The sequence below is a fragment of the Pleurodeles waltl genome, chromosome 7, assembly GCF_031143425.1.
Source record: "Pleurodeles waltl isolate 20211129_DDA chromosome 7, aPleWal1.hap1.20221129, whole genome shotgun sequence".
NCBI classification, from domain to species: Eukaryota; Metazoa; Chordata; class Amphibia; order Caudata; family Salamandridae; genus Pleurodeles; species Pleurodeles waltl.
In genome coordinates, this window is record NC_090446.1 from 438,967,852 (window position 1) to 438,992,597 (window position 24,746).

At 46.7% G+C, this 24,746-nt stretch overlaps 1 protein-coding gene across 1 annotated transcript in view; it reads left to right on the forward strand.

Moving 5' to 3' along the window:
- The first annotated feature begins 21,661 nt into the window (after nucleotides 1-21,661).
- Nucleotides 21,662-24,746, forward strand: part of LOC138246886 (uncharacterized) — a 727,672-nt gene continuing 724,587 nt past the window's right edge. The window contains exon 1 of the mRNA XM_069201635.1: nucleotides 21,662-21,752. Coding sequence (XP_069057736.1) covers nucleotides 21,662-21,752 — 91 coding nt within the window. The remainder of the gene's footprint in view (nucleotides 21,753-24,746) is intronic.

The window sequence follows — 24,746 nt, forward strand, 5'->3', positions numbered from 1 at the left end:
CTAAGACTATACTGCATATTTTTGCTATTGTGTATATATATCTTGTGTATATTTCCTATCCTCTCACTGAGGGTACACTCTGAGATACTTTGGCATATTGTCATAAAAATAAAGTACCTTTATTTTCAGTATAACTGTGTATTGTGTTTTCTTATGATATTGTGCATATGACACTAAGTGGTACTGTAGTAGCTTCACACGTCTCCTAGTTCAGCCGAAGCTGCTCTGCTAAGCTACCATTATCTGTCAGCCTAAGCTGCTAGACACCCTATTACACTAATAAGGGATAACTGGGCCTGGTGCAAGGTGCAAGTACCCCTTGGTACTCACTACAAGCCAGTCCAGCCTCCTACAGTGACCCTCTCCCTGACCTCTTCTCCACCGCTGAAGCTGATGGCTTAGTGGAGGGAGTGGTGCTTGCAGATTGCCTTACTGCTGAGCAGAAGGACAACTGCATAAATCTCTTAGATCAATTCTCTGACCTCTTCTCACTGATCCCAGGTACAACTACCTGGTGTGAGCACACAATCGACACTGGAGACAGTTTGCCTGTCAAAAGTAAGATTTATAGGCAGCCTGACCATGTCAGGGATAGTATTAAACAAGAGGTACAGAAAATGTTGGCTCTGGGAGTGATTGAGCCTTCTAAAAGTCCCTGGGCTAGCCCAATGGTACTTGTCCCCAAACTTCATAGTAAAGATGGTAAAAAGGAAATTAGGTTTGGTGTTGACTACAGATGTCTCAATCAAGTAACCAAAACTGATGCTTACCTTATACCCAGGACAGATGAGCTGATAGATACACTGGCTTCTGCCAAGTATCTAAGCACTTTTAACTTAACTGCAGGGTATTGGCAGATTAAGTTGTCAGAAGATGCTAAACCTAAAACAGCATTTTTAACTATTGGCGGGTACTATCAATTCACTGTTATGCCCATTGGATTGAAAAATGCACCTGCCACTTTTCAGATGTTGGTGAACACAGTCCTGCAAGGATTGGAAGCCTTTAGTGCAGCATATCTAGATGATATAGATGTCTTTAGCTCCACCTGAGATGATCACCTGGTCCACCTGTGGAAAGATTTGGAGGCCCTGCAAAAGGCAGGCTTCACTATCAAGGCTTCAAAGTGACAGATAGGGCAGGGAAAAGTGATTTATCTGGGCCACCTGGTTGGTGGGGACCAAATTGCACCACTGCAGGGGAAGATCCAAACCATTATGGAATGGGCTCCCCTTACAACTCAAACCCAGGTAAGAGCCTTCTTAGGCCTCACAGGGTACTATAGGAGGTTCATAAAGAATTATGGCAGTATAGCTGCCCCTCTTAATGACCTCACATCCAAAAAGATGCCTACAAAGGTATTATGGAAAGCTAGCTGTCAAAAGGCTTTTGAGGAGCTCAAACAGGCCATGTGCTCTGCACCTGTCCTAAAAAGTCCTTGTTACTCCCAAAAATTAATAGTCCAGACTGATGCTTCTGAATTAGGGGTAGGGGCAGTTCTATCACAGCTTAACACTGAGGGCCAGGATCAACCTGTTGCTTTTATCAGCAGGAGGTTGACCGCTAGAGAAAAGCGTTGGTCTGCTATAGAGAAGGAGGCCTTTGCTGTGGTCTGGGCCCTGAAAAAGTTGAGACCATATCTTTTTGGTACTCACTTTATTGTTCAGACAGACCACAAACCTCTATTATGGCTCAAACAAATGAAAGTTGAAAACCCTAAATTGTTGAGGCTTTCCATCTCCCTACAGGGAATGTACTATACAGTGGAACATAGACCTGGAAGTACCCACTCCAATGCAGATGGACTCTCCAGATATTTCCACTTAGACAATGAAGACTCATCTGGGCAAGTTTAGCCTTATTGTCCCTCGTTTGGGGGGGGGGGGGGGGGTTGTGTAGGAAAGTACCATCTTGCCTGACATGTTACCCCCATTTTCTACATGTATGTAAGTTTGTTTTTGCCTGTCTCACTGGGATCCTGCTAGCCAGGACCCCAGTGCTTATAGTTTGTGGCCTGAATGTGTGTACCTGTGTGGTGACTAACTGTGTCACTGAGGCTCTGCTAACCAGAACCTCAGTGCTGTTGCTCTCTCTGCATTTAACATTGTCACTATAGGCTAGTGACCATTTTTACCAATTCTAATTGGCACACTGGATCACCCTTATAATTCCCTAGTATATGGTACCTAGGTACCCAGGGTTTTGGGGTTCCAAGACATCCCTATGGGCTGAAGCATTTCTTTTGCCACCCATAGGGAGCTAAGACAAATCTTACACAGAACTGCCACTGCAGCCTGAGTGAAATAACGCACATGTGATTTCACAGCCATTTTTCACTGCACTTAAGTAACTTATAAGTCACGTATATGTCTAACCTTCACTTGGTGAAGGTTAGGTGCAAAGTTACTAAGTGTGAGGGCACTCTTGCACTAGCAAAGGTGCTCCCACATAGTTCAGGGCAATTTCCCTAGACTTTGTGAGTGCGGGGACACCATTAAACTTGTGCACTACATATAGATCAATACCTATATGTCGCTTCACAATGGTAACTCTGAATATGGCCATGTAACATGTCTAAGATCATGGAATTGTCCCCCCATGCCAAATGTGGTATTGGGGTGCCAATCCCATGCATCTCCGGGGCTCCACTATGGACCCAGGATACTGTCAAACCAGCTCACTGGGGTTTTCTCTGCAGCTACCGCTGCTGCCACCCCACAGACAGGGTTCTGCCCTCCTCAGGTCCAGGCAGCCCAGTTCCAGGAAGGCAGAACAAAGAATTTCCTCTGAGAGAGGGAGTTACACCCTCTCCCTTTGGAAATAGTTGTTAAGGGCTGGAGAGGAGTAGCCTCCCCCGGCCTCTGCAAATGCTTTGAAGGGCACAGATGGTGCCCTCCTTGCATAAGCCAGTCTACACCGGTTCAGAGAACCCCCAGTCCCTGCTCTGGCACAAAATTGGACAAAGGAAAGGGGAGTGACCACTCCCCTGTCCATCACCACCCCAGAGGTTGTGCCCAGAGCTCCTCCAGAGTGTCCAAGACCTCTGCCATCTTGACTCCAGAGGTGTGAGGGCATTCTGGAGGCCTCTGAGTGGCCAGTGCCAGCAGGTGACGTCAGAAACCCCTCCTGATAGGTGCTTACCTCATTAGGTGGCCAATCCTCCTCTGAGGGCTATTTACGGTCTCTCCTGTGGGCTTTTCCTCAGATCACGACTTGCAAGAATTCACCAGACTTCCTCTGCACCTCTCTCTTCGACTTCTGCCAAGGATCGACCGCTAACTGCTCCAGGATGCCTGCAAAACTACAACAAAGTAGCAAGAAGACTACCAGCGACATTGTAGCGCCTAATCCTGCTGGCTTTCTTGACTGTTTCCTGGTGGTGCATCCTTTGGGGGCTGCCTGCCTTCATCCTGCACTGGAAGCCATGAAGAAATCTCCTGTGAGTTCACAGAATCTTCCCCCTGCTCCAGCAGGCACCAAACTTCAGCGTCACCAGTACTCTGGGACCCCTCTCATCCTGAGGAGCATGGCCCCTGGAACACAGGTGGTGGACCTAAGTGCTTCAGTCTGTCCAGTGGTCCAACTGTCCAAATTTGGAGGAGGTAAGTCCTTGCCTCCCCTCTCCAGACAGTAATCCTGTGCACTGTGTGAACTGCAGCTGCTAGGGCTTCTGTGCACGTTTCCACGACATCCGTCATGCACAGCCAAGCCCTGGTCCCCAGCACTCTGTCCTGCATTGCTCAACTCCCTGAGTTGACCTCCGGCTTTGTGGGACCCTCTTTTGCAGCGTCGAGACTACCACCATGATCAGTCTTCTTGAACCCGTGTTGAAGGAGTTCTGCGGGTGCTACTTTCTTGTGCATGGGTTCTCTACATTGCTGAGGACCCCCTCAGTCTCCTCTCTCAAGTGGCAACATCCTGGTCCTTCCTGGGCCTGGCCAGCACCCTTTTTCTTTAACAGCAACCTTAGCAGCTAGCAAGGCTTGTTTGTGGGATTTTGCCAAAGAAACAACTCTGCATCCTCCAACACTCAGTGGGACATCTTCTGCATGAAGGAAAAGTTCCTAGCTCCTTTCGTTGTTGCAGAATCTCCAGCTTCTTCCATCCAGAGGCAGCCATTTTGCACCTTCATCCGGGGTTTAGTGGGCTCCTGTCCCCCCTGGACACTTTCATGACTCTTGGACTTGGTCCCTTTCCTTTGCAGGTCCTCAGGTCCAGGAATCCGTCTTCAGTGCTTTGCAGTCTGTTGTGGTCTTTGCAAAATCCTCTACCACGAGTTTAGTGTGTTTCTGGAGAAATAGTAGTACTTTACTCCTACTTTCCAGGGTCTTGGGGTGGGGTATCTTGGAGACCCTTAGTGTTTTCTTACACTCCCAGCGACCCTCTACACACTACACTAGCCTAGGGGTCCATTTGTGATTCGCATTCCACTTTCTTAGTATATGGTTTGTGTTGCCCCTAGGTCTATTGCATCCCATTGTATTCTACAGTGTTCGCACTACTTTCTGCCTGTTCTACTTACCTGATTTTGGTTTGTGTGTATATTTTGTGTATTTTACTTACCTCCTAAGGGAGTATATCCTCTGAGATATTTTTGGCACATTGTCACTAAAATAAAGTATCTTTATTTTTAGTAACTCTGAGTATTGTGTTTCTTATGATATAGTACCTACATGATATAAGTGGTATAGTAGAAGCTTTGCATGTCTCCTAGTTCAGCCTAAGCTGCTCTGCTATAGCTACCTCTATCAGCCTAAGCTGCTATAACACTACTAATCTACTATTAAGGGATAACTGGACCTGGCACACGGTGTAAGTACCATCAAGTACCCACTATAAGCCAGACCAGCCTCCTACAGGAAGCAGTACATCTATTTTTAAAAACCCCTGCAGATTAAACTACTGTATAGTCTGCAGTGACTTTTCAAACATAGAGGGTCTGCTCCGTCTTACAGCCCTGTTTAGAAACAATTTACTGCAGTTTAATTCAGCCAGGGCAGCAGTGGAATTTATCTGTAATTGCGGATTACAAGAGTAACGTAGAATTACAAAATTCCTTTGATTCCACCAGCGGAATTTAAATCTCTGCCCCGGCCTAGTTTCATGATAACAACATGTCCAACTAGATCATGTACACTGTATTAAATGTATATTTTGAGGTATGGGTTAATATTGTGTGAGAATGCCAGATTATGGCTCCTTATTATCCCAGACTGCGCCTCTTTGTTTCTTCGCTTCTATATAATCTTTGCCTTTTGTGCTCCAGACTTCAGAGAAAGGCAAATCTACAAGACCCTGGGCATGGCTAGGGGATTTAGAGGTGTGGTTTAGTTAGCCCCCTGGCTGCCAATATATTTTTGTGGTATTTCATTGATAATTTCCAAGCTGGACTGTGGAACAAAAACAGCTTTGAAAATGTTTGCAACACCAGCCTCATATTACACTAGGCAACCATTAGCAGGCACAGGGGTTTGGATGTAGTGGGTTACTTCCCAGAAACGCATTTGTTTTAAATGGCCGAAACACTGCCTATTTAGATCTGGGTCGACAGCACTGCTCCAAGGCACTGCTCCAAGGATGTAGCTATCATTGGTGCAGTTGTACCAGGGTTCAGAGACCTGAGGGGCCCACTGAATCCTAATTATTGCTGGATTTTACTACCTAAAAGCAGGTAAGGGGCCTATTTGTATTTGCAAAAGGGCCAATAGCACCTTTGCTATGCTAATGTGCAGCTCTCAAACAGATATTTTGCTTACAATATACTGAGAGTGGGCTTTGTGCCTTCAACCATTGCCTTTTTAACCACCCTTCTCCAGCCATTGGGTTAAGGCTTGGTCAATCACACCATGGCTCAAATAAGAGCAGCATCTTCCTCACCAGATGCTATTGCCTATTATGGTGTATCTTTCTGTTTTGAAATTCACTACTTGCATTGAACTGCATGAAAGACTCCTTTACAGCAATAGGCCTCTCTGTTCACGCCTTCTGGCTACCACCCACTTTTTCCACTTTTCACCCCTCCCCTTTCACCGATATGCTGCTTATTCCCCCTCCCACACACCACCTCGGCTTATCCACAACCCCCTCCCCCACAGCCCCCCAGCAGATTCTCTTTAGTGTCATCTGCATATGTTTTGTTGTTTGTTTCTTAGGAACAAAGGATTGCCCGTATTGAAGGATCTCTGAACTTTGGGACAGGCCTGTAGGAGGCTGGACTGGCTTGTAGTGAGTACCTAGGGGTACTTGCACCTTGCACCAGGCCCAGTTATCCCTTATTAGTGTATAGGGTGTCTAGCAGCTTAGGCTGATAGATAATGGTAGCTTAGCAGAGCAGTTTAGGCTGAACTAGGAGATGTGTGAAGCTACTACAGTACCACTTAGTGTCATATGCACAATATCATAAGAAAACACAATACACAGTTATACTAAAAATAAAGGTACTTTATTTTTATGACAATATGCCAAAGTATCTCAGAGTGTACCCTCAGTGAGAGGATAGGAAATATACACAAGATATATATACACAATACCAAAATATGCAGTAATAGTCTTAGAAAACAGTGCAAACAATGTATAGTTACAATAGGATGCAATGGGGACACATAGGGATAGGGGCAACACAAACCATATACTCCAAAAGTGGAATGCGCACCACGAATGGACCCCAAACCTATGTGACCTTGTAGAGGGTGGCTGGACTATTAGAAAATAGTGAGGGTTAGAAAAATAGCCCACCCCAAGACCCTGAAAAGTGAGTGCAAAGTGCACCAAAGTTCCCCAAAGGACAAAGAAGTCGTGTTAGGGGAATAAGGCAGGAAAGACACAAACCAACAATGCAACAACGCTGGATTTCCAATCTGGGGTACCTGTGGAACAAGGGGACCAAGTCCAAAAGTCACAAGCAAGTTGGAGATGGGCAGATGCCCAGGAAATGCCAGCTGCGGGTGCAAAGAAGCTTCTACTGGACAGAAGAAGCTGCGGTTTCTGCAGGAACGCAAAGGGCTAGAGACTTCCCCTTTGAGGACAGATCCCTCTCACTTTGTAGAGTTGTGCAGAAGTGTTTTTCCGCCAAAAGAACGCCAACAAGCCTTGCTAGCTGCAAATTGTGCGGTTAGCGTTTTTGGACGCTGCTGTGGCCCAGGAGGGACCAGGAGGTCGCAAATTGGACCAGGAGGTAGAGGGGACGTCGAGCAAGACAAGGAGCCCTCTTAGCAGCAGGTAGCACCCGGAGAAGTGCCAGAAATAGGCACTACGAGGATGCATGAAACAGTGCTCACCCAAAGTTACACAAAGGAGTCCCACGTCGCCGGAGACCAACTTAGAAAGTCGTGCAATGCAGGTTAGAGTGCCGTGGACCCAGGCTTGGCTGTGCACAAAGGATTTCCGCCGAAAGTGCACAGGGGCCGGAGTAGCTGCAAAAGTCTTTGTTCCCAGCAATGCAGTCTAGCGAGGTGAGGCAAGGACTTACCTCCACCAAACTTGGACTGAAGAGTCACTGGACTGTGGGAGTCACTTGGACAGAGTTGCTGGATTCGAGGGACCTCGCTCGTTGTGCTGAGAGGAGACCCAAGGGACCGGTAATGCAGCTTTTTGGTGCCTGCGGTTGCAGGGGGAAGATTCCGTCAACCCACGGGAGATTTCTTCGGAGCTTCTAGTGCAGAGAGGAGGCAGACTACCCCCACAGCATGCACCACCAGGAAAACAGTCAAGAAGGCGGCAGGATCAGCGTTACAGAGTTGCAGTAGTCGTCTTTGCTACTATGTTGCAGGTTTGCAGGCTTCCAGCGCGGTCAGCAGTCGATTCCTTGGCAGAAGGTGAAGAGAGAGATGCAGAGGAACTCGGATGAGCTCTTGCATTCGTTATCTAAAGTTTCCCCAGAGACAGAGACCCTAAATAGCCAGAAAAGAGGGTTTGGCTACCTAGGAGAGAGGATAGGCTACTAACACCTGAAGGAGCCTATCAGAAGGAGTCTCTGACGTCACCTGGTGGCACTGGCCACTCAGAGTAGTCCAGTGTGCCAGCAGCACCTCTGTTTCCAAGATGGCAGAGGTCTGGAGCACACTGGAGGAGCTCTGGACACCTCCCAGGGGAGGTGCAGGTCAGGGGAGTGGTCACTCCCCTTTCCTTTGTCCAGTTTCGCGCCAGAGCAGGGCTAAGGGGTCCCCTGAACCGGTGTAGACTGGCTTATGCAGAATTGGGCACCAAATGTGCCCATGAAAGCATTTCCAGAGGCTTGGGGGAGGCTACTCCTCCCCTGCCTTCACACCATTTTCCAAAGGGAGAGGGTGTAACACCCTCTCTCAGAGGAAGTCCTTTGTTCTGCCATCCTGGGACAAGCCTGGCTTGACCCCAGGGGGGCAGAAACCTGTCTGGGGGGTTGGCAGCAGCAGCAGCTGCAGTGAAACCCCAGGAAAGGCAGTTTGGCAGTACCAGGGTCTGTGCTACAGACCACTGGGATCATGGGATTGTGCCAACTATGCCAGGATGGCATAGAGGGGGCAATTCCATGATCATAGACATGTTACATGGCCATATTCGGAGTTACCATTGTGAAGCCACATATAGGTAGTGACCTATATGTAGTACACGCGTGTAATGGTGTCCCCGCACTCACAAAGTCAGGGAATTGGCCCTGAACAATGTGGGGGCACCTTGGCTAGTGCCAGGGTGCCCTCACACTAAGTAACTTTGCACCTAACCTTTACCAGGTAAAGGTTAGACATATAGGTGACTTATAAGTTACTTAAGTGCAGTGTAAAATGGCTGTGAAATAACGTGGACGTTATTTCACTCAGGCTGCAGTGGCAGGCCTGTGTAAGAATTGTCAGAGCTCCCTATGGGTGGCAAAAGAAATGCTGCAGCCCATAGGGATCTCCTGGAACCCCAATACCCTGGGTACCTCAGTACCATATACTAGGGAATTATAAGGGTGTTCCAGTAAGCCAATGTAAATTGGTAAAATTGGTCACTAGCCTGTTAGTGACAATTTGAAAGAAATGAGAGAGCATAACCACTGAGGTTCTGGTTAGCAGAGCCTCAGTGAGACAGTTAGGCACTACACAGGGAACCCATACATATAGGCCACAAACTTATGAGCACTGGGGTCCTGACTAGCAGGGTCCCAGTGACACATAACAACATACTGAAAACATAGGGTTTTCACTATGAGCACTGGGCCCTGGCTGGCAGGGTACCAGTGAGACAGTGAAAACACCCTGACATACACTCACAAACAGGCCAAAAGTGGGGGTAACAAGGCTAGAAAGAGGCTACTTTCTCACACAACCCCCCCCCCAAACGAAGGACAATAAGGCTAACCTTGGCCAGTTGAGACTTTATTGTCTAAGTGGTGATAAGTAGAGAGTAGCTCTGCAATAGACTGGTTACTCCCTTTATCATCCACTATATGGTTACTTCCCTGTGGGGATGTAAACCACCCTGTTTGAAGTTTTTTAGCTAAGCAACAATGTGAAGATGTATTTTCAGAGTTTCTATCAGTAAGTTTTAGTTTAGAGCAGTGGGAATTGTCCACTGAACCTATTTGTAGCGATGGAAATGCCAGACAGTGATGCTGTCTCAGAAAAGCCATAGCTGGGCAAAAACTTTGTCCATATGGCTGGAAGAGAGAACAGGGATGCTGTTTCTCTTGAGTTGCAGCAGGACAGGGATGCTGTCCTATGAGCTCCACACTAGGGCAGGGATGCTGTCCTAAGTGTTGTGAGGCAGTGCAGGGTTTCTGCACTAAAGTTTCTCTGGGAGGGTTGGAGGGATGCTCCATGTTAACTAAAATGGTGCTATTTTTCTCACCAATGTTAGTTATCCCACAGAGAGGTACTTCTACCTCAGGGAGTCCAGCTTCGCCAGCTGATGATTCCCTTGGAACAGGTGCCACCCCAGGAGAGGTTTCTCCCACCACAGGAATGGTATCCTGAATGGCAGGGTGGTTAGGGGATACTGTGATACCCTTTTTACCTGTTGATGGAGAGGGATCCTGAGTTTTCAGGCCTTCTCTCCTTTGCTTTTTCATTTCAGTAGAAATGAGAGGGAACAATTCCTCTGGGATGCCCAGCATGGCTGCATGGGCATAAAACTCTACATCAGCCCAACCTGAGGCCTCTAGGTCATTACCTAAGAGACAGTCTACAGGTAAGCTAGGTGATACCACCACCTGCTTAGGGCCAGTAACTCCACCCCAACTAAACTGAATTATAGCTAAGGGAAGAAACTTAGTGGAGTTATGGACATCAATAATCTTATACTGTTGTCCAATGATGTGTTGATCAGGGTGCACTAGGTTTTCAGTCACCAAAGTGATACTGGCACCTGTGTCCCTGTAGGCCAAGGACTCAACACCATTTATTGAAACTGTCTGCCTGTACTTATCCATTGTAAGGGGACAAGCAGCCAGTGTGGCAAGGCCAATGCCACTAGGTGTGACAGAAACTGTCTTGGGACTGACTACCCCAGTTTCTACTATGGACCCATAAGTGAACCCAACTACACCCTTAACTTGACTGTTGCCAGCAGTCCCACCACTAGTACCACTACTGCTAGGGGCACTAGAGCTTGATGTATTAGTGGTGGTAGGCTCAGGGGGTTTACCTGGACAGGACTTATCCCCTGGCCTATGGCCTCTGTTTTTACACACAAAGCACCAAGGCTTTTTAAATTGTGTAGGTTGAGAAGAAGAGGAAGAATTTGTTTTATCCCCACCCCCTGAAGAGTGTTTAAGATTTGAAGTGGGATCTTTGGTTTTACCCTTATCCCCATGCTTATCTTGAGATTTTTCACCATCTTTCTTCGTAATGTTCTCTTTGTCACCACCTGTATGAACTTTTCTGTTCACCCTTGTTCTGACCCATTTGTCTGCCTTCTTTCCCAATTCTTGGGGAGAGGTCAGATCAGAGTCCACCAAGTACTGGTGCAACAAATCAGACACACAATTATTAAGAATATGCTCTCTCAGGATCAAGTTATACAGGCTGTCATAATCAGTAACTTTACTGCCATGTAACCACCCCTCCAAGGCCTTCACTGAATGGTCAATGAAATCAACCCAGTCTTGTGAAGACTCCTTTTTGGTCTCTCTGAACTTTATCCTGTATTGTTCAGTGGTTAAGCCATAACCATCCAGGAGTGCATTCTTAAGAACTGTAAAATTATTGGCATCACTTTCTTTCACAGTAAGGAGCCTATCCCTACCTTTTCCACTAAATGATAGCCATAGGATAGCAGCCCACTGCCTTTGAGGGACATCCTGTACAACACAGGCCCTCTCAAGTGCAGCAAACCACTTGTTAATGTCATCCCCCTACTTATAAGGGGGAACTATCTTATGCAGATTCCTGGAATCATGCTCTTTTGCAGGATGACTATGGGGAATACTGCTGCTGCCACCATGGGTTTCTAAACCCAGTTTCTGTCTCTCCTTCTCTACTTCTAAAGTCTGTCTATCCAAATCCAGCTGTTGCTTCTTGAGCTTCAGTCTGGTTTGTTCCACTCTCAATCTATTGAGCTCCCTTTCTAACAATCTGTCATCAGGGTGGGTGGGAGGGACATGCCTTGAAACAGAAGTATGGTGAGAATGGACAGAAGGAGACCTGTCCCTGACAGAGGGCACCCTAACAGCTTGGCTAACAGAAACATCAGTACCACTGTGGTGTGAGTAAATGCTTTTGCTATGATGTGAGACAACACTATTTGTATGGTGTGGCTCTTCATCATTACCAACTATGCTAGACTGTCTAGTAATGGGCAGGCTAGGAAGTTTATTTCCTGAATCTTTTCCTGGGGGAGTCCCTGGATCAGATTGGGAACCATTAGCTACTTTTTCAACAGATGGGGCACTTCTAGCCTTATCCTGTTCTCTAAGCATGTTAAGTAACAATTCCAAGGAAGGATTCTTCCCTACACTCAAACCTCTCTCTATGCAGAGACTCCTTGCTCCTTTCCAGCTAAGGTGATCATATGCAAGTTTGGACAGATCAACATTTTGGCCTGTGCCAGACATTTTTAGAGAGAGTTAAAGTGATAGAAAAAGAGAAAAAAAGTTTGTCAGAGCTTTTAGAAAGACAGAGAAAAAAACTTTTTAAACTTTTTAGAACTTTTTAGAACTTTTTAGAAAGTTTAGAAGTACTTTTCAGCACTTAGAAAAGAGTGAAAAGAGGAAATGCAAAACTTTTTGGCTATGTGTATATACACTGAACTTGTTTTGTATATTTTTCTCTTATGAAAAGTACAATGACAAGAGTGGTAAGTAGTCTCAAAGCACTTATCCCACCGCTGCACAACCAATGTAGGAGGCTGGACTGGCTTGTAGTGAGTACCTAGGGGTACTTGCACCTTGCACCAGGCCCAGTTATCCCTTATTAGTGTATAGGGTGTCTAGCAGCTTAGGCTGATAGATGATGGTAGCTTAGCAGAGCAGCTTAGGCTGAACTAGGAGACGTGTGTAGCTACTACAGTACCACTTAGTGTCATATGCACAATATCATAAGAAAACACAATACACAGTTATACTAAAAATAAAGGTACTTTATTTTTATGACAATATGCCAAAGTATCTCAGAGTGTACCCTCAGTGAGAGGATAGGAAATATACACAAGATATATATACACAATACCAAAATATGCAGTAATAGTCTTAGAAAACAGTGCAAACAATGTATAGTTACAATAGGATGCAATGGGGACACATAGGGATAGGGGCAACACAAACCATATACTCCAAAAGTGGAATGCGAACCACGAATGGACCCCAAACCTATGTGACCTTGTAGGGGGTCGCTGGGACTATTAGAAAATAGTGAGGGTTAGAAAAATAGCCCACCCCAAGACCCTGAAAAGTGAGTGCAAAGTGCACCAAAGTTCCCCAAAGGACAAAGAAGTCGTGTTAGGGGAATAAGGCAGGAAAGACACAAACCAACAATGCAACAACGCTGGATTTCCAATCTGGGGTACCTGTAGAACAAGGGGACCAAGTCCAAAAGTCCCAAGCAAGTCGGAGATGGGCAGATGCCCAGGAAATGCCAGCTGCGGGTGCAAAGAAGCTTCTACAGGACAGAAGAAGCTGTGGTTTCTGCAGGAACGCAAAGGGCTAGAGACTTCCCCTTCGGTGGACGGATCTTTCTCGCCTTGTGGAGTTGTGTAGAAGTGTTTTCCCGCCAAAAGACTACCAACAAGCCTTACTAGCCGCAAATCGTGCGGTTACCGTTTTTGGACGCTGCTGTGGCCCAGGAGGGACCAGGAGGTCGCAAATTGGACCAGGAGGTAGAGGGGACATCGAGCAAGACAAGGAGCCCTCTTATCAGCAGGTAGCACCCAGAGAAGTGCCAGAAATAGGCACTACGAGGATGCGTGAAAGGGTGCTCACCCAAAGTTACACAAAGGAGTCCCACGTCGCCGGAGACCAACTTAGAAAGTCGTGCAATGCAGGTTAGAGTGCCGTGGACCCAGGCTTGGCTGTGCACAAAGGATTTCCGCCGGAAGTGCACAGGGGCCGGAGTAGCTGCAAAAGTCGCGGTTCCCAGCAATGCAGTCTAGCGAGGTGAGGCAAGGACTTACCTCCACCAAACTTGGATTGAAGAGTCACTGGACTGTGGGAGTCACTTGGACAGAGTTGCTGGATTCGAGGGACCTCGCTCGTCGTGCTGAGAGGAGACCCAAGGGACCGGTAATGCAGATTTTTGGTGCCTGCGGTTGCAGGGGGAAGATTCCGTCGACCCACAGGAGATTTCTTCGGAGCTTCTAGTGCAGAGAGGAGGCAGACTACCCCCACAGCATGCACCACCAGGAAAACAGTCGAGAAGGCGGCAGGATCAGCGTTACAGAGTTGCAGTAGTCGTCTTTGCTACTATGTTGCAGGTTTGCAGGCTTCCAGCGCGGTCAGGAGTCGATTCCTTGGCAGAAGGTGAAGAGAGAGATGCAGAGGAACTCGGATGAGCTCTTGCATTCGTTATCTAAAGTTTCCCCAGAGACAGAGACCCTAAATAGCCAGAAAAGAGGGTTTGGCTACCTAGGAGAGAGGATAGGCTACTAACACCTGAAGGAGCCTATCAGAAGGAGTCTCTGACGTCACCTGGTGGCACTGGCCACTCAGAGCAGTCCAGTGTGCCAGCAGCACCTCTGTTTCCAAGATGGCAGAGGTCTGGAGCACACTGGAGGAGCTCTGGACACCTCCCAGGGGAGGTGCAGGTCAGGGGAGTGGTCACTCCCCTTTCCTTTGTCCAGTTTCGCGCCAGAGCAGGGCTAAGGGGTCCCCTGAACCGGTGTAGACTGGCTTATGCAGAATTGGGCACATCTGTGCCCAAGAAAGCATTTCCAGAGGCTGGGGGAGGCTAGTCCTCCCCTGCCTTCACACCATTTTCCAAAGGGAGAGGGTGTAACACCCTCTCTCACAGGAAGTCCTTTGTTCTGCCATCCTGGGACAAGCCTGGCTTGACCCCAGGGGGGCAGAAACCTGTCTGGGGGGTTGGCAGCAGCAGCAGCTGCAGTGAAACCCCAGGAAAGGCAGTTTGGCAGTACCAGGGTCTGTGCTACAGACCACTGGGATCATGGGATTGTGCCAACTATGCCAGGATGGCATAGAGGGGGCAATTCCATGATCATAGACATGTTACATGGCCATATTCGGAGTTACCATTGTGAAGCCACATATAGGTAGTGACCTATATGTAGTGCACGCGTGTAATGGTGTCCCCGCACTCACAAAGTCCGGGGAATTGGCCCTGAACAATGTGGGGGCACCTTGGCTAGTGCCAGGGTGCCCTCACACTAAGTAACTTTGCACCTAACCTTTACCAGGTAAAGGTTAGACATATAGGTGACTTATAAGTTACTTAAGTGCAGTGTAAAATGGCTGTGAAATAACGTGGACGTTATTTCACTCAGGCTGCAGTGGCAGGCCTGTGTAAGAATTGTCAGAGCTCCCTATGGGTGGCAAAAGAAATGCTGCAGCCCATAGGGATCTCCTGGAACCCCAATACCCTTGGTACCTCAGTACCATATACTAGGGAATTATAAGGGTGTTCCAGTAAGCCAATGTAAATTGGTAAAATTGGTCACTAGCCTGTTAGTGACAATTTGAAAGAAATGAGAGAGCATAACCACTGAGGTTCTGGTTAGCAGAGCCTCAGTGAGACAGTTAGGCACTACACAGGGAACCCATACATATAGGCCACAAACTTATGAGCACTGGGGTCCTGACTAGCAAGGTCCCAGTGACACATAACAACATACTGAAAACATAGGGTTTTCACTATGAGCACTGGGCCCTGGCTAGCAGGGTACCAGTGAGACAGTGAAAACACCCTGACATACACTCAGAAACAGGCCAAAAGTGGGGGTAACAAGGCTAGAAAGAGGCTACTTTCTCACAAGGCCCCTTTTCAGTTTTTAGATCAAAAGAAGGGACCCTTAATTTTAGTCATTCCTTTCATTTAATGTCATAGAAACTGAAAAAAGGATTACAATGAAGGCTCCCTTGTTTCCACCATTTGACAGAAACAAAGAAAGGGCTGTACAGAAGGCAAGGAATTCTTCAATACAGACAGTCTTTCATTTCTTTTTCAGACTTTTAATGTGTTTACATTGTATACACTAGCTCTGCATCCGGACCTGTTGGCATTGCTAGCGTTGTTTTTCTACTCCAGGGTGCACCACAGAAGTCGGTAGTTTGTTTCCTGTACAGCAGCACAACCAACCCAAATTGAGTGTAGCTGCATGTCATGTCTGAGGGTTAATACTAGGCTGTTCCGCATTGAGTGTAGCTGCATGTTCTGTCTGAGGGTTAACACTAGGCTGTTCCGCATTGAGTGTAGCTGCATGTTCTGTCTGAGGGTTAACACTAGGCTGTTCCGCATTGAGTGTAGCAGCATGTTCTGTCTGAGGGTTAACACTAGGCTGTTCTGCAGCCTATAAATGATGGAGGCAACACAGTATTGATGTTGATGCACACTTTAGCCTAAATTTAAGAGGGCCCAGCGCCTCCTTGTGCCACATTAGTGTCATTTTTTAAAAACTTTAATGTGGTTCAACGAGGCGTAATTTGCGCACCAAATTTGCAAAGTGGCGCAATGCATGCATTGCGCCACTTTGCAACCCCTTTTGCTACATTATGCCTGGGCCAGGCATAATGTATGCAAGGGGGCATTCCCCCATTAGGGGGACTGCAAAAAATGGCACAGTGTAATCTCTGAGATTCCACTGCGCCATTTTTTAGAGGCTATTTTTAACACCTGCACAGAGCAGGCGTTCAAAGGGGGCACACCATTATTGATAAGGGGTCTCTATGTACCTTGCAGGATTAGCGCCAAAATTGTTGGCGCCAATCCTGAATGTACTACAACAGCATCAAAGATTTTGACGCTATTGTTTCTAACCTGCACCATGGTGTGCCGTTTGTTGAATACAGCGCACACATGGTGGCGTTAGGGGGGCGCTGATGGGCGTAAGAAAAGTGGCGCTGCATATAATGCAGCACCACTTTTCTTAAATTTGGGCCTTTATTTGTATTACTTCCAAAGGCTCCCCCGTTAACCAATGACCCTATAAAGAGCCCTGCTATGTCACAGGGTGGCCACGACCATTCTACGTGAATATAACCGGGGAAAGGAGCACAGTAACAGGCCACCGTTAGCCAGGTATTCCCACAGGCAAACATAGTGAGGCCAAATGAGGCTATAGTCACCATTGCCCATGAGGAAATCTACTCCCTTCCCTTAGCCCCGGTACAGCCGAGAAGCAGCACTTCTATGGGTTCCTTTCTGCAGTTGGTTTCGGAGTTGGGATAACGGAGCCTTTTTTAGTGGGGACTCTTCTGTTTGATGCAGATGTGGGGTTCTTTGTAGTTTGCAACCTTTGGTTCTCGGAAGAGAATCTAACTACCCCTCTTAACCCCCGTGCCTGCAGAGACTGATACTAAAAACAGGAAACACGAGTCAGGGCTCTAGAGAGGCACTGGGACATGTCTCCTGTGAAACTGCAAGGGACTCGGGGGAGTGGGGAAGTTGGTTATTTATGTCTGTCTCTGATACCAAGGCAGACAGACAGGCTAGCATTTCTACCCTCTACTCTGCCTCTATTCTACGTATCTGTCTCTTTACCCTGCCCGTCTAGTGTTCAGGGTGTCTGAATCTTGGGGTGAGGTGGCATTCTCTGCAGTGCCCAGGGCTCCTTGTTTACTTCTCCTTTTTTCAGTCATATATTCACTGACAGCAGAAGTCATTAATCAAATGCCACTTTCTTTTTTACAGATGATAAATACATTTATTTTATCGCTTAGTTAGAAATGGTACTACAGAAAGGCCGATAGTAAATAAAATCTGCTCTTTAGCCTGCGACCGCCTGCAGCCAAACCTCAGTATATACCCAGCAGCTGGCTAAATAGATGCTAGCATTACCAGTGCTCTACATGTATAGTTGTCAAAGTGGCACCGAGGAAAGGGTCAGGAAAGCGAATAAACAGGAGACTTAACATCGTTCTTTCTGAAACAGCATATCATAGTCGTTGTACATAAACGTCTTCTACAAAGCTCCGCCCTTTAGAGCTCACACCGCAGCCCGTCACACTTGAAGAAATCACCGTGTGTGCAGCAGCCCCATGACGAGATCGAAATAAACTGTGCTTCCTCCCACAGGCAGCCACCAGCCGCTCCCCGACAGTTAAGGGGGTCTCATCTCTTGGTGCTTTCTGACACCATGGCCTGTGAGATCCTGTTCCTGGACACTGTCCTGTTCTTGCTCTCTACGACCTCGATAGCCGGGCTCCGCAGAATCACTGCTTCAGGTAGGAGCGGTAGAAAAAATGATCTCTTCTCATAATTCTCTCCCTCCGTGTGCGCATTTTATTTATTTGATCAGATTTTCGTTTGCCTCTGTTCACTTTCTCAGTCTAGTTGTTACACTTTTCATGGAACAGTACGAACAATTGTGAGCAGGACGGCGCCACTTTAAGTATTTTTGGAGCCCTGGGTGAGACATTACCCATTTTCAGCTAATTCAAACCCTGTCAATGCCAAACATTATCAACTTAAACATAGTCCAAGGGTAGAGATACCCAGCATCTCACAGTAACTTAGTATCACGAGACATTTGTTTGGGTTTGGAGCAAGAAGCCTAACCACTGCTAGAGGAGTTTTGCGACGGGGTCCACCTCACAATATTTTTTAACTGTGAAAATGGTGGATTTTACAACGCATTTTTCATTGTATGGTACAATGCATTCACATTTAACGTGTAGTACATGATGACTTTTCGGGGCCTTATTGACATTCTGGCAAAGAAAGTGCTGCATTTTCTAAATACACATTTTGTGCATTTCTAATTGCTTTATTTTTTAAGTTTATTTGCTTACCTAATTACAGTCAGAAGATAGGGAAAGGCAGGCATGCTATTTCACCAGAATATGCGGACTCTGTTTTAAATCTACTTGTCAGTACTCCTCCAGTGTGTGTATAACAAGCTAGGGTTCAGGCGGTCACTGAGCCTCCCAGGACGTAGCAGCGTTGGTAGGAAGCATCTTGCCCACATGGGAGAACAACAGAAGATTCAAACCACCCCAGCTGGTTGCCCTACAATCAACATTCTCTAGCTGGCTGGCACGGATTGGGCCAATCCAGGCGCAATGTGCTCGATACCATTCAAGACTGAATCCATCAGTCTCAAGGCACCCATGCCAGGTCCATCATTAAAGAGCTGCCAGGCAGGCCCCATTTGGCGTTCTCTGCATCAGAAAGTGGTCACCTAACTGTCCTCACCGGTTATTGTACACAATAGTTTGTAACAACCAGCCTCCTTCAAACATCAAGGTACGGAGGCCCAGATTTAAGAGGGCCTAGCGCCTCCTTGCGCCACATTAGCATTTTTTTTTTTTACGCTAATCTGGCCCAACAAGGCCAAAATTGCTGCGCCAGATTTACAAGGTTACTATGTAACCCCTTGAGTCACATTATGCCAGCTCCAGGCATAATGTATGCAAGGTGGGCATTCCCCTGTTATGGGGGCGAAAAAATGGAGCAAAGAAATCTAGAAGATTTCTTTGCGCCATATTTTGCTGCATTTTTAACACCTGCGTAGAGCAGGCATTAAAAGGAGACAGACCATTATTTATGGGCCTCAATGTGCTTTGTGGGATTAGCGTCAAAATGTTTGACGCTAATCCGGCAAAGCGAAATACTAGTGTCAAAAATGTTGATGCTAGTTCCCTTAATACCGCCATGGTGCGCAGTATTTTAAATACAGCGCATACATAGTGGCGTTAGGGGGGTGCTAGGGGGCGAAAGAAAAGTTGCACTGCATTGGATGCAGCGCCACTTTTCTTAAATCTGCCTAGGAGTGTTTTATTTCCTTCAATAATTAGTGAGGCATATGAGGTCAAGTAAGCTAGGCTGAAGAAGAAGACAAACGTCACTGCAGCCCAAGGGCAAATGGGGTGCTAAGAGCCATCACCACTGCGGAGAGGCCTCTTTCAGTGCAGACAGGCCATTGTACAATGTGGAGTGGCCTGTTTTTGCTACAAAACTGCAGGTAAATTAATTCCGGGCCTGAACGACCGTCAATATCTTAGTGCAAGTTAGTGCATTAAAAAAGTATCGGAACTGTGATGCTGCATGCAATGGGGTGGGGTCAAATGTGTGGCTAAAAAATCAAAATATTCTGTACGTTTTTGATCTTTCACCCGTGAGGTAGCTACATATAAAATAACATGCAACTTAAAATAAAAATAAATAAAACAAGGTTTGGGAAATGCAATATAGTACATTATGAAACCACTATTAGTTAATGCACTGTGTCTTTGTCTATGTGTAACTGGAGAGCCACAGAATTAAATCTTGGTTGGTGCAGTGGAGAATAGTGATTTTTGAATTTTTAGTGCTATGAGGTCAGAGCCTGTGTGACTATGTAAATCATTATTTTAAACTTGCATTACACACAGTATACCATAGAATGTAATAAAATTCACAAAAAGGTTTAAGATAAAATGGTGCTCCCAAATATAGATTTTAGTAATACCCAGATTGTATGTAATACACATTTTTTGTTTTACATGACTGTCCCTTCAGCACCTCTTAAGGTGTAGAAAGGGCTATATAAGTACAGTTTTGATTAAAAGCATGCACTTCACAGCTCAGTTGTTAATTATTTGCGCTGCCACTCAAAAATAAATCTTTGTCATCTAAAGCTTTGAGTGATTCGATGAGTTAAAGCCAGTATCAGCTACTAAGCATCTTTTACATTAGCATATTAGCCTAAACATTTGGGGCCAGATGTGTCAATGGGAAAATGCTTTGGTACGTAAGGCCCTTGGAGATTAACTTGCTGCGCACATTTGCATTTCTTTGAGGGACGCAGGCAAAATGGCAGAAAGGCTCGTGTAGCTGTCTGCCCGGCTTCGGTTTCACAGCGCAGAAGGACTCACTGAATGACGCTTCAGCTGTCGCACATTTATAAAATATAGGAATCAACCATCCATAGATGGTTGTCTTTTTATAAAAAGTAGGAGAACGGTTTTCCATGAATCAGAAAAGTTGGGGCACATTGTGCCCTCTGATCCTGTCTACTTCAACCTCTGAGTCTGAGCCTGAACTCGAGGCAGCACGCATTAGTATTTAAAGTGAGATAGGCAGGTACTGTCCAGAGCACTGTACCTTACCCTTGAAACACTAAACGAGAGGCATGGTCCGGCTGTGGCCCATCTAATCCTGCAATAGTGCTACAAAATCGGCCCCCAGTAACATAACCCCCAACTTGACTCATTACAGGCCTCACATGCACATCACATCAAATTTACATTGACAATTAAAGAAATTGATCGTCAGAGACGTGTTTCCTTGTTAACTTGTGGGTAAAACATGGCCGCAATTTATTTTGCATGCATGATCACACTTCTCGGTCATAAATCAATATGACAGGGCCATAAATCAAATTCACCATGTCATAGGACGCAGAGATATCACTAATCATTGTGACAACATCATGAATCCTCTGAAAGTGACCTGTCACAAATCATACATTTTTGACAAGTCATAAATCAGGATTGTCATCTGTCCATCCAATCCTGTCATCTGCTTGTCGTCCTTTATGACACCTTTTTGTTGTTAATGCAGACATATACTCTGCTTTTGAAGGTCATCAAGTTTCTGTTGGTTTATTTCTACTTGTGAGGTGGGTTGCTTCTTACTGCTGTTTTAGACTCAACTTGCTACCGTGTCTGTGAGTTTTTGTGCCTGGCTGTCTGTCCGGTGGGCCTGGGCTGCGAGTGCAGTGCTCCGCTTACTCCCCCTGCTGGCCCCACTTACCCTGCCGTAAGGCATCCTCAGATCAGTGGCCTTCCTTTAACACACCGTCTTGCCGGTGAGCCTTCTTAACCAACAGATGCCCCTTTTTTACCTCCACGCCATCTGTGAGGCCCATATCTTCAGGCGGGCTACCCCTTTGTGTCTTTTGTGGTCTCCCTTTTTTGTATTTGATATGCAGCCCATCAACGCAATGCTGCCCATAAGTTAGACCAAAACACTCTAATTCCCTCCTCTGACAGGTGCACCCCATCAAATGCATGCAATTCCCAGGGTCTTGGATGAATGCTTTCCAAGCCAGGGGCCTTGCAAAGTTTGCTGACTGTGTCTTCAGCTTTCTCTTGGAGAGGTCAACTGCTCCCTTAGACATGGCCCTTCGCCATTTGAGCCTGGGGATGATCTCTGACCAAATTATTGTGGTGCTGTCAAACGATTTCTCCGCCTCTGTTAGCTCAATCAGTAAGTCATGTAGGAGGTGTTTTTTTCCCAACTGTGCAATGTTGTTGTCTCCCAAATGTATAATTAAATCATCTGGGTACCTGGAACCTGATGCTCGTAGTTTGCTCGATGTCGCCACAAGGTGTTCCCATTTCATCCCTGGGTAGCCCCACCACTTGATGTTCATGGCTTCCGGCCCTCCAGCCTGTTTTATGCTGCTGTGGGTCCACCATGCCTGCATCATGTGAATCAATGAGTGCCTGTCCAGGGCTTAGCCCCTGTCAAAGTAACAGCACATCCATCAGCTCTTCTTGCAGCGTGCCACCCGCTTTGGTTACAACAGTTGAGGACTCACATAGTTTTTTAAGGTGTTAGAGCGCCATCTGCCCACTTTCTTAATTCTGGTCTCAGGCATTGCATGCTGCGCTGCTGTTGTGGCTGCCCCTATCCTAAACGAGTGGGAGCCAAATGTGGAAGGAGGGAAGCCCACCTGCCTCAAGCCTTTGCACATAATAGCCGTGAACTGAAATCTGCTCAACAATTCCATATTACAGTGCATGAAGAGCAGCCTCCCTCCCCGGTAGACCGCACTGCCAAGTAGTTGAGGAGGTGGCAAACAGCAGTATCAGGGATCCTCTATGTAGTGAATATGCACACAAGTCCCTTTGCCAGCCTGGTCCATTTTGGAATTCCTAAGTAGCAGCTCTATTTTGTTCAACCCTGATCTGACGTCATCCACCTGCAGGCATGCAGAGCCTGTATCCTTCTTAGCTGGGGATACTAGCTCATGTACCCTGTATGCCCCAAAGAATGCTGTAGTGAATGCTGCTCTGTAAAGGGGTTGTCCGCCATTCCTTTGAGGATGTGCACCTCCTGGTTCATTTTGCAAAAATCTATAGGCCACCTTTTGCCTGCCTATTCCCTTCCAGGCGCTTGTACCCTTTCATGGCTGTCCTGATGTAATGCAAGGCTGTGGGGTCCTTGCCTGTTCTTTGTTTAGGGAAACGTGCCACTGCCGGTAGGTGAGCTTGAGCTCAGGATTTTGTCCTCATCTGCAAGTAGGACCATTTGATGAAGCGCTCCACTGCCCTAGCCGTGGCTGCTGGGTCTCCCAGTGACTGCAGGCCCCCCACCTGCATCACTATGTTCATATATCTGTTATAATGCCCTGCTGTGCCGGGTGCAAGGGCCTGCTCGGTCAGGATGGACAGGTCCGTTCCGCCAGTTCCCACAAATCCTCTGGAAATTGTGTCATTGTTTTTGGAGCATGTGGTGCTAGCCTCCTGAACCTACTGATCTGGGAACGATAGAATGTATCTGCCAGTGAGTTTTTCACCCCGGGACATGCTGTGCGCTAATGTCAAGGTTCCCCTCTGGCTGCCACTTCACCGCACACCTAAACAATCTCAGTATATCCAGGCAGCTGGCTTTGCCTTTCTTTATTGCCTGTACCACCTCCTGGTTATCAGACCACAGTGTAATTTATATATCCCTCAGCCTGTCCTGCAGAACTTTCAGAGCCACCACTATGGTGAATAGTTCAAGGAAAGTTATATTCCTGGTGATGTCCAGTTCGTGACATCTTCCAGGCCACTGCCCTGTGTACCACTCACTTCCCAGTATTGTCCCCAAACCATGGGTGCCAGCCGCATCTGTGGACAGGGCTATCTACTGGGCTATTACCTATCCTCCCTTCCATATAAGGAGCCCATTGAAGCAGGCCAAAAAGGAATCCCACATAGCCAAGTCCCTTTTTACTCCTGCCCCTAGCCTAATATGGTGGTGTTTTTCTCATAAACCCACTGTCAGCCTGGTTAAATGTCTTGAAAACACCTGCCCGGCTGCTATGACCCGAGCCATGAAGTTGAGTTTGCCAATTAGCTTCTGTAATTCGTGGAGCATTGCCTTGTCTTTGCCACACATTGACCCAGTTTTCTCCCTTATCTCTCTGACCTTGTCCTCCGGTAACCTGGATGTGCCAGCCACTGAGTCCAGCTCTATTCCTAGGCACACTAGTTTTGAGTCCGATCCACTGTCTTGTCTGCTGTTAGAGGCACCCCAATTCCTGGTTAGGTTTTGGAAAGCCTTCAGTGTGTCCTTGCACTCCTCTGTCCCCACCTGTCCCATGAACAGGAAGTAATCGAGGTAGTGCAATTTGCCTCCCTCCTGGTGCCTCTGATGCAGAGCCAATTCCAAAAGCGTGCGGAAATGCTCGAAGTATGTGCTGGATACTGACTAGCCAAATTGGACTTTACTTCTAATAAAATTAACCATTGTCTTAGTTAGTCACTTCTTAGAAGAGCATCTACATGCGTCAGATGGTTTGTTATACTTTAGTGCTCAATACTTGTACTTCTCAGCAAGGCTGTTATGTCCTTAACACTAATTTATTAGTACTTCAGAAGAAAGGTGCTATACTTAAGTAGTAGATTACTAGCACCTACCGGCAGGCCAGTTGGCCTTTTTCACTGTTAAGAGGAACATATACCACATCTCAGCAGCGCTGCAATATGTTTATTGGGCATTATCAGCACTTCTTAGCACAGTTAATGACCCCCTGTGCAGAGGAAAAAGCATTAGGGACATGTCCATATGCCATGGTAGGGTAATACTGTCAACACCATTCCTCATCCCACACTAATAATTTAATTCCTTCCCCTGCAACCTCCCTCCTTCATTATCACGACAGACTTCAGGAAGACTTTGCTTTATGGGTGTCCTATGACTTTGTCTCTCTTGACCATTGCCAACTTGATTTTCTCAGGTTGCAGCAAGTTTACCAGAGCTCCCAGACAAGAATGCTTTTTATTGTCTTTCATGTCAAGTCCAAGAGTAGTAGGACTGAATAGCCCGAAAATAAAAATGCCCACCACTGTGACCCATGCCTCTAATGGCACTGGGCAGACAAAGTGAACAAGGATGACCCTGCCTAGCAGAGTTCTTCTATCTTTCTTTTCGTCCATCTATCGTCATTCCTTTTAGACATTATCCTATCCATACATCATTTCACTCTTC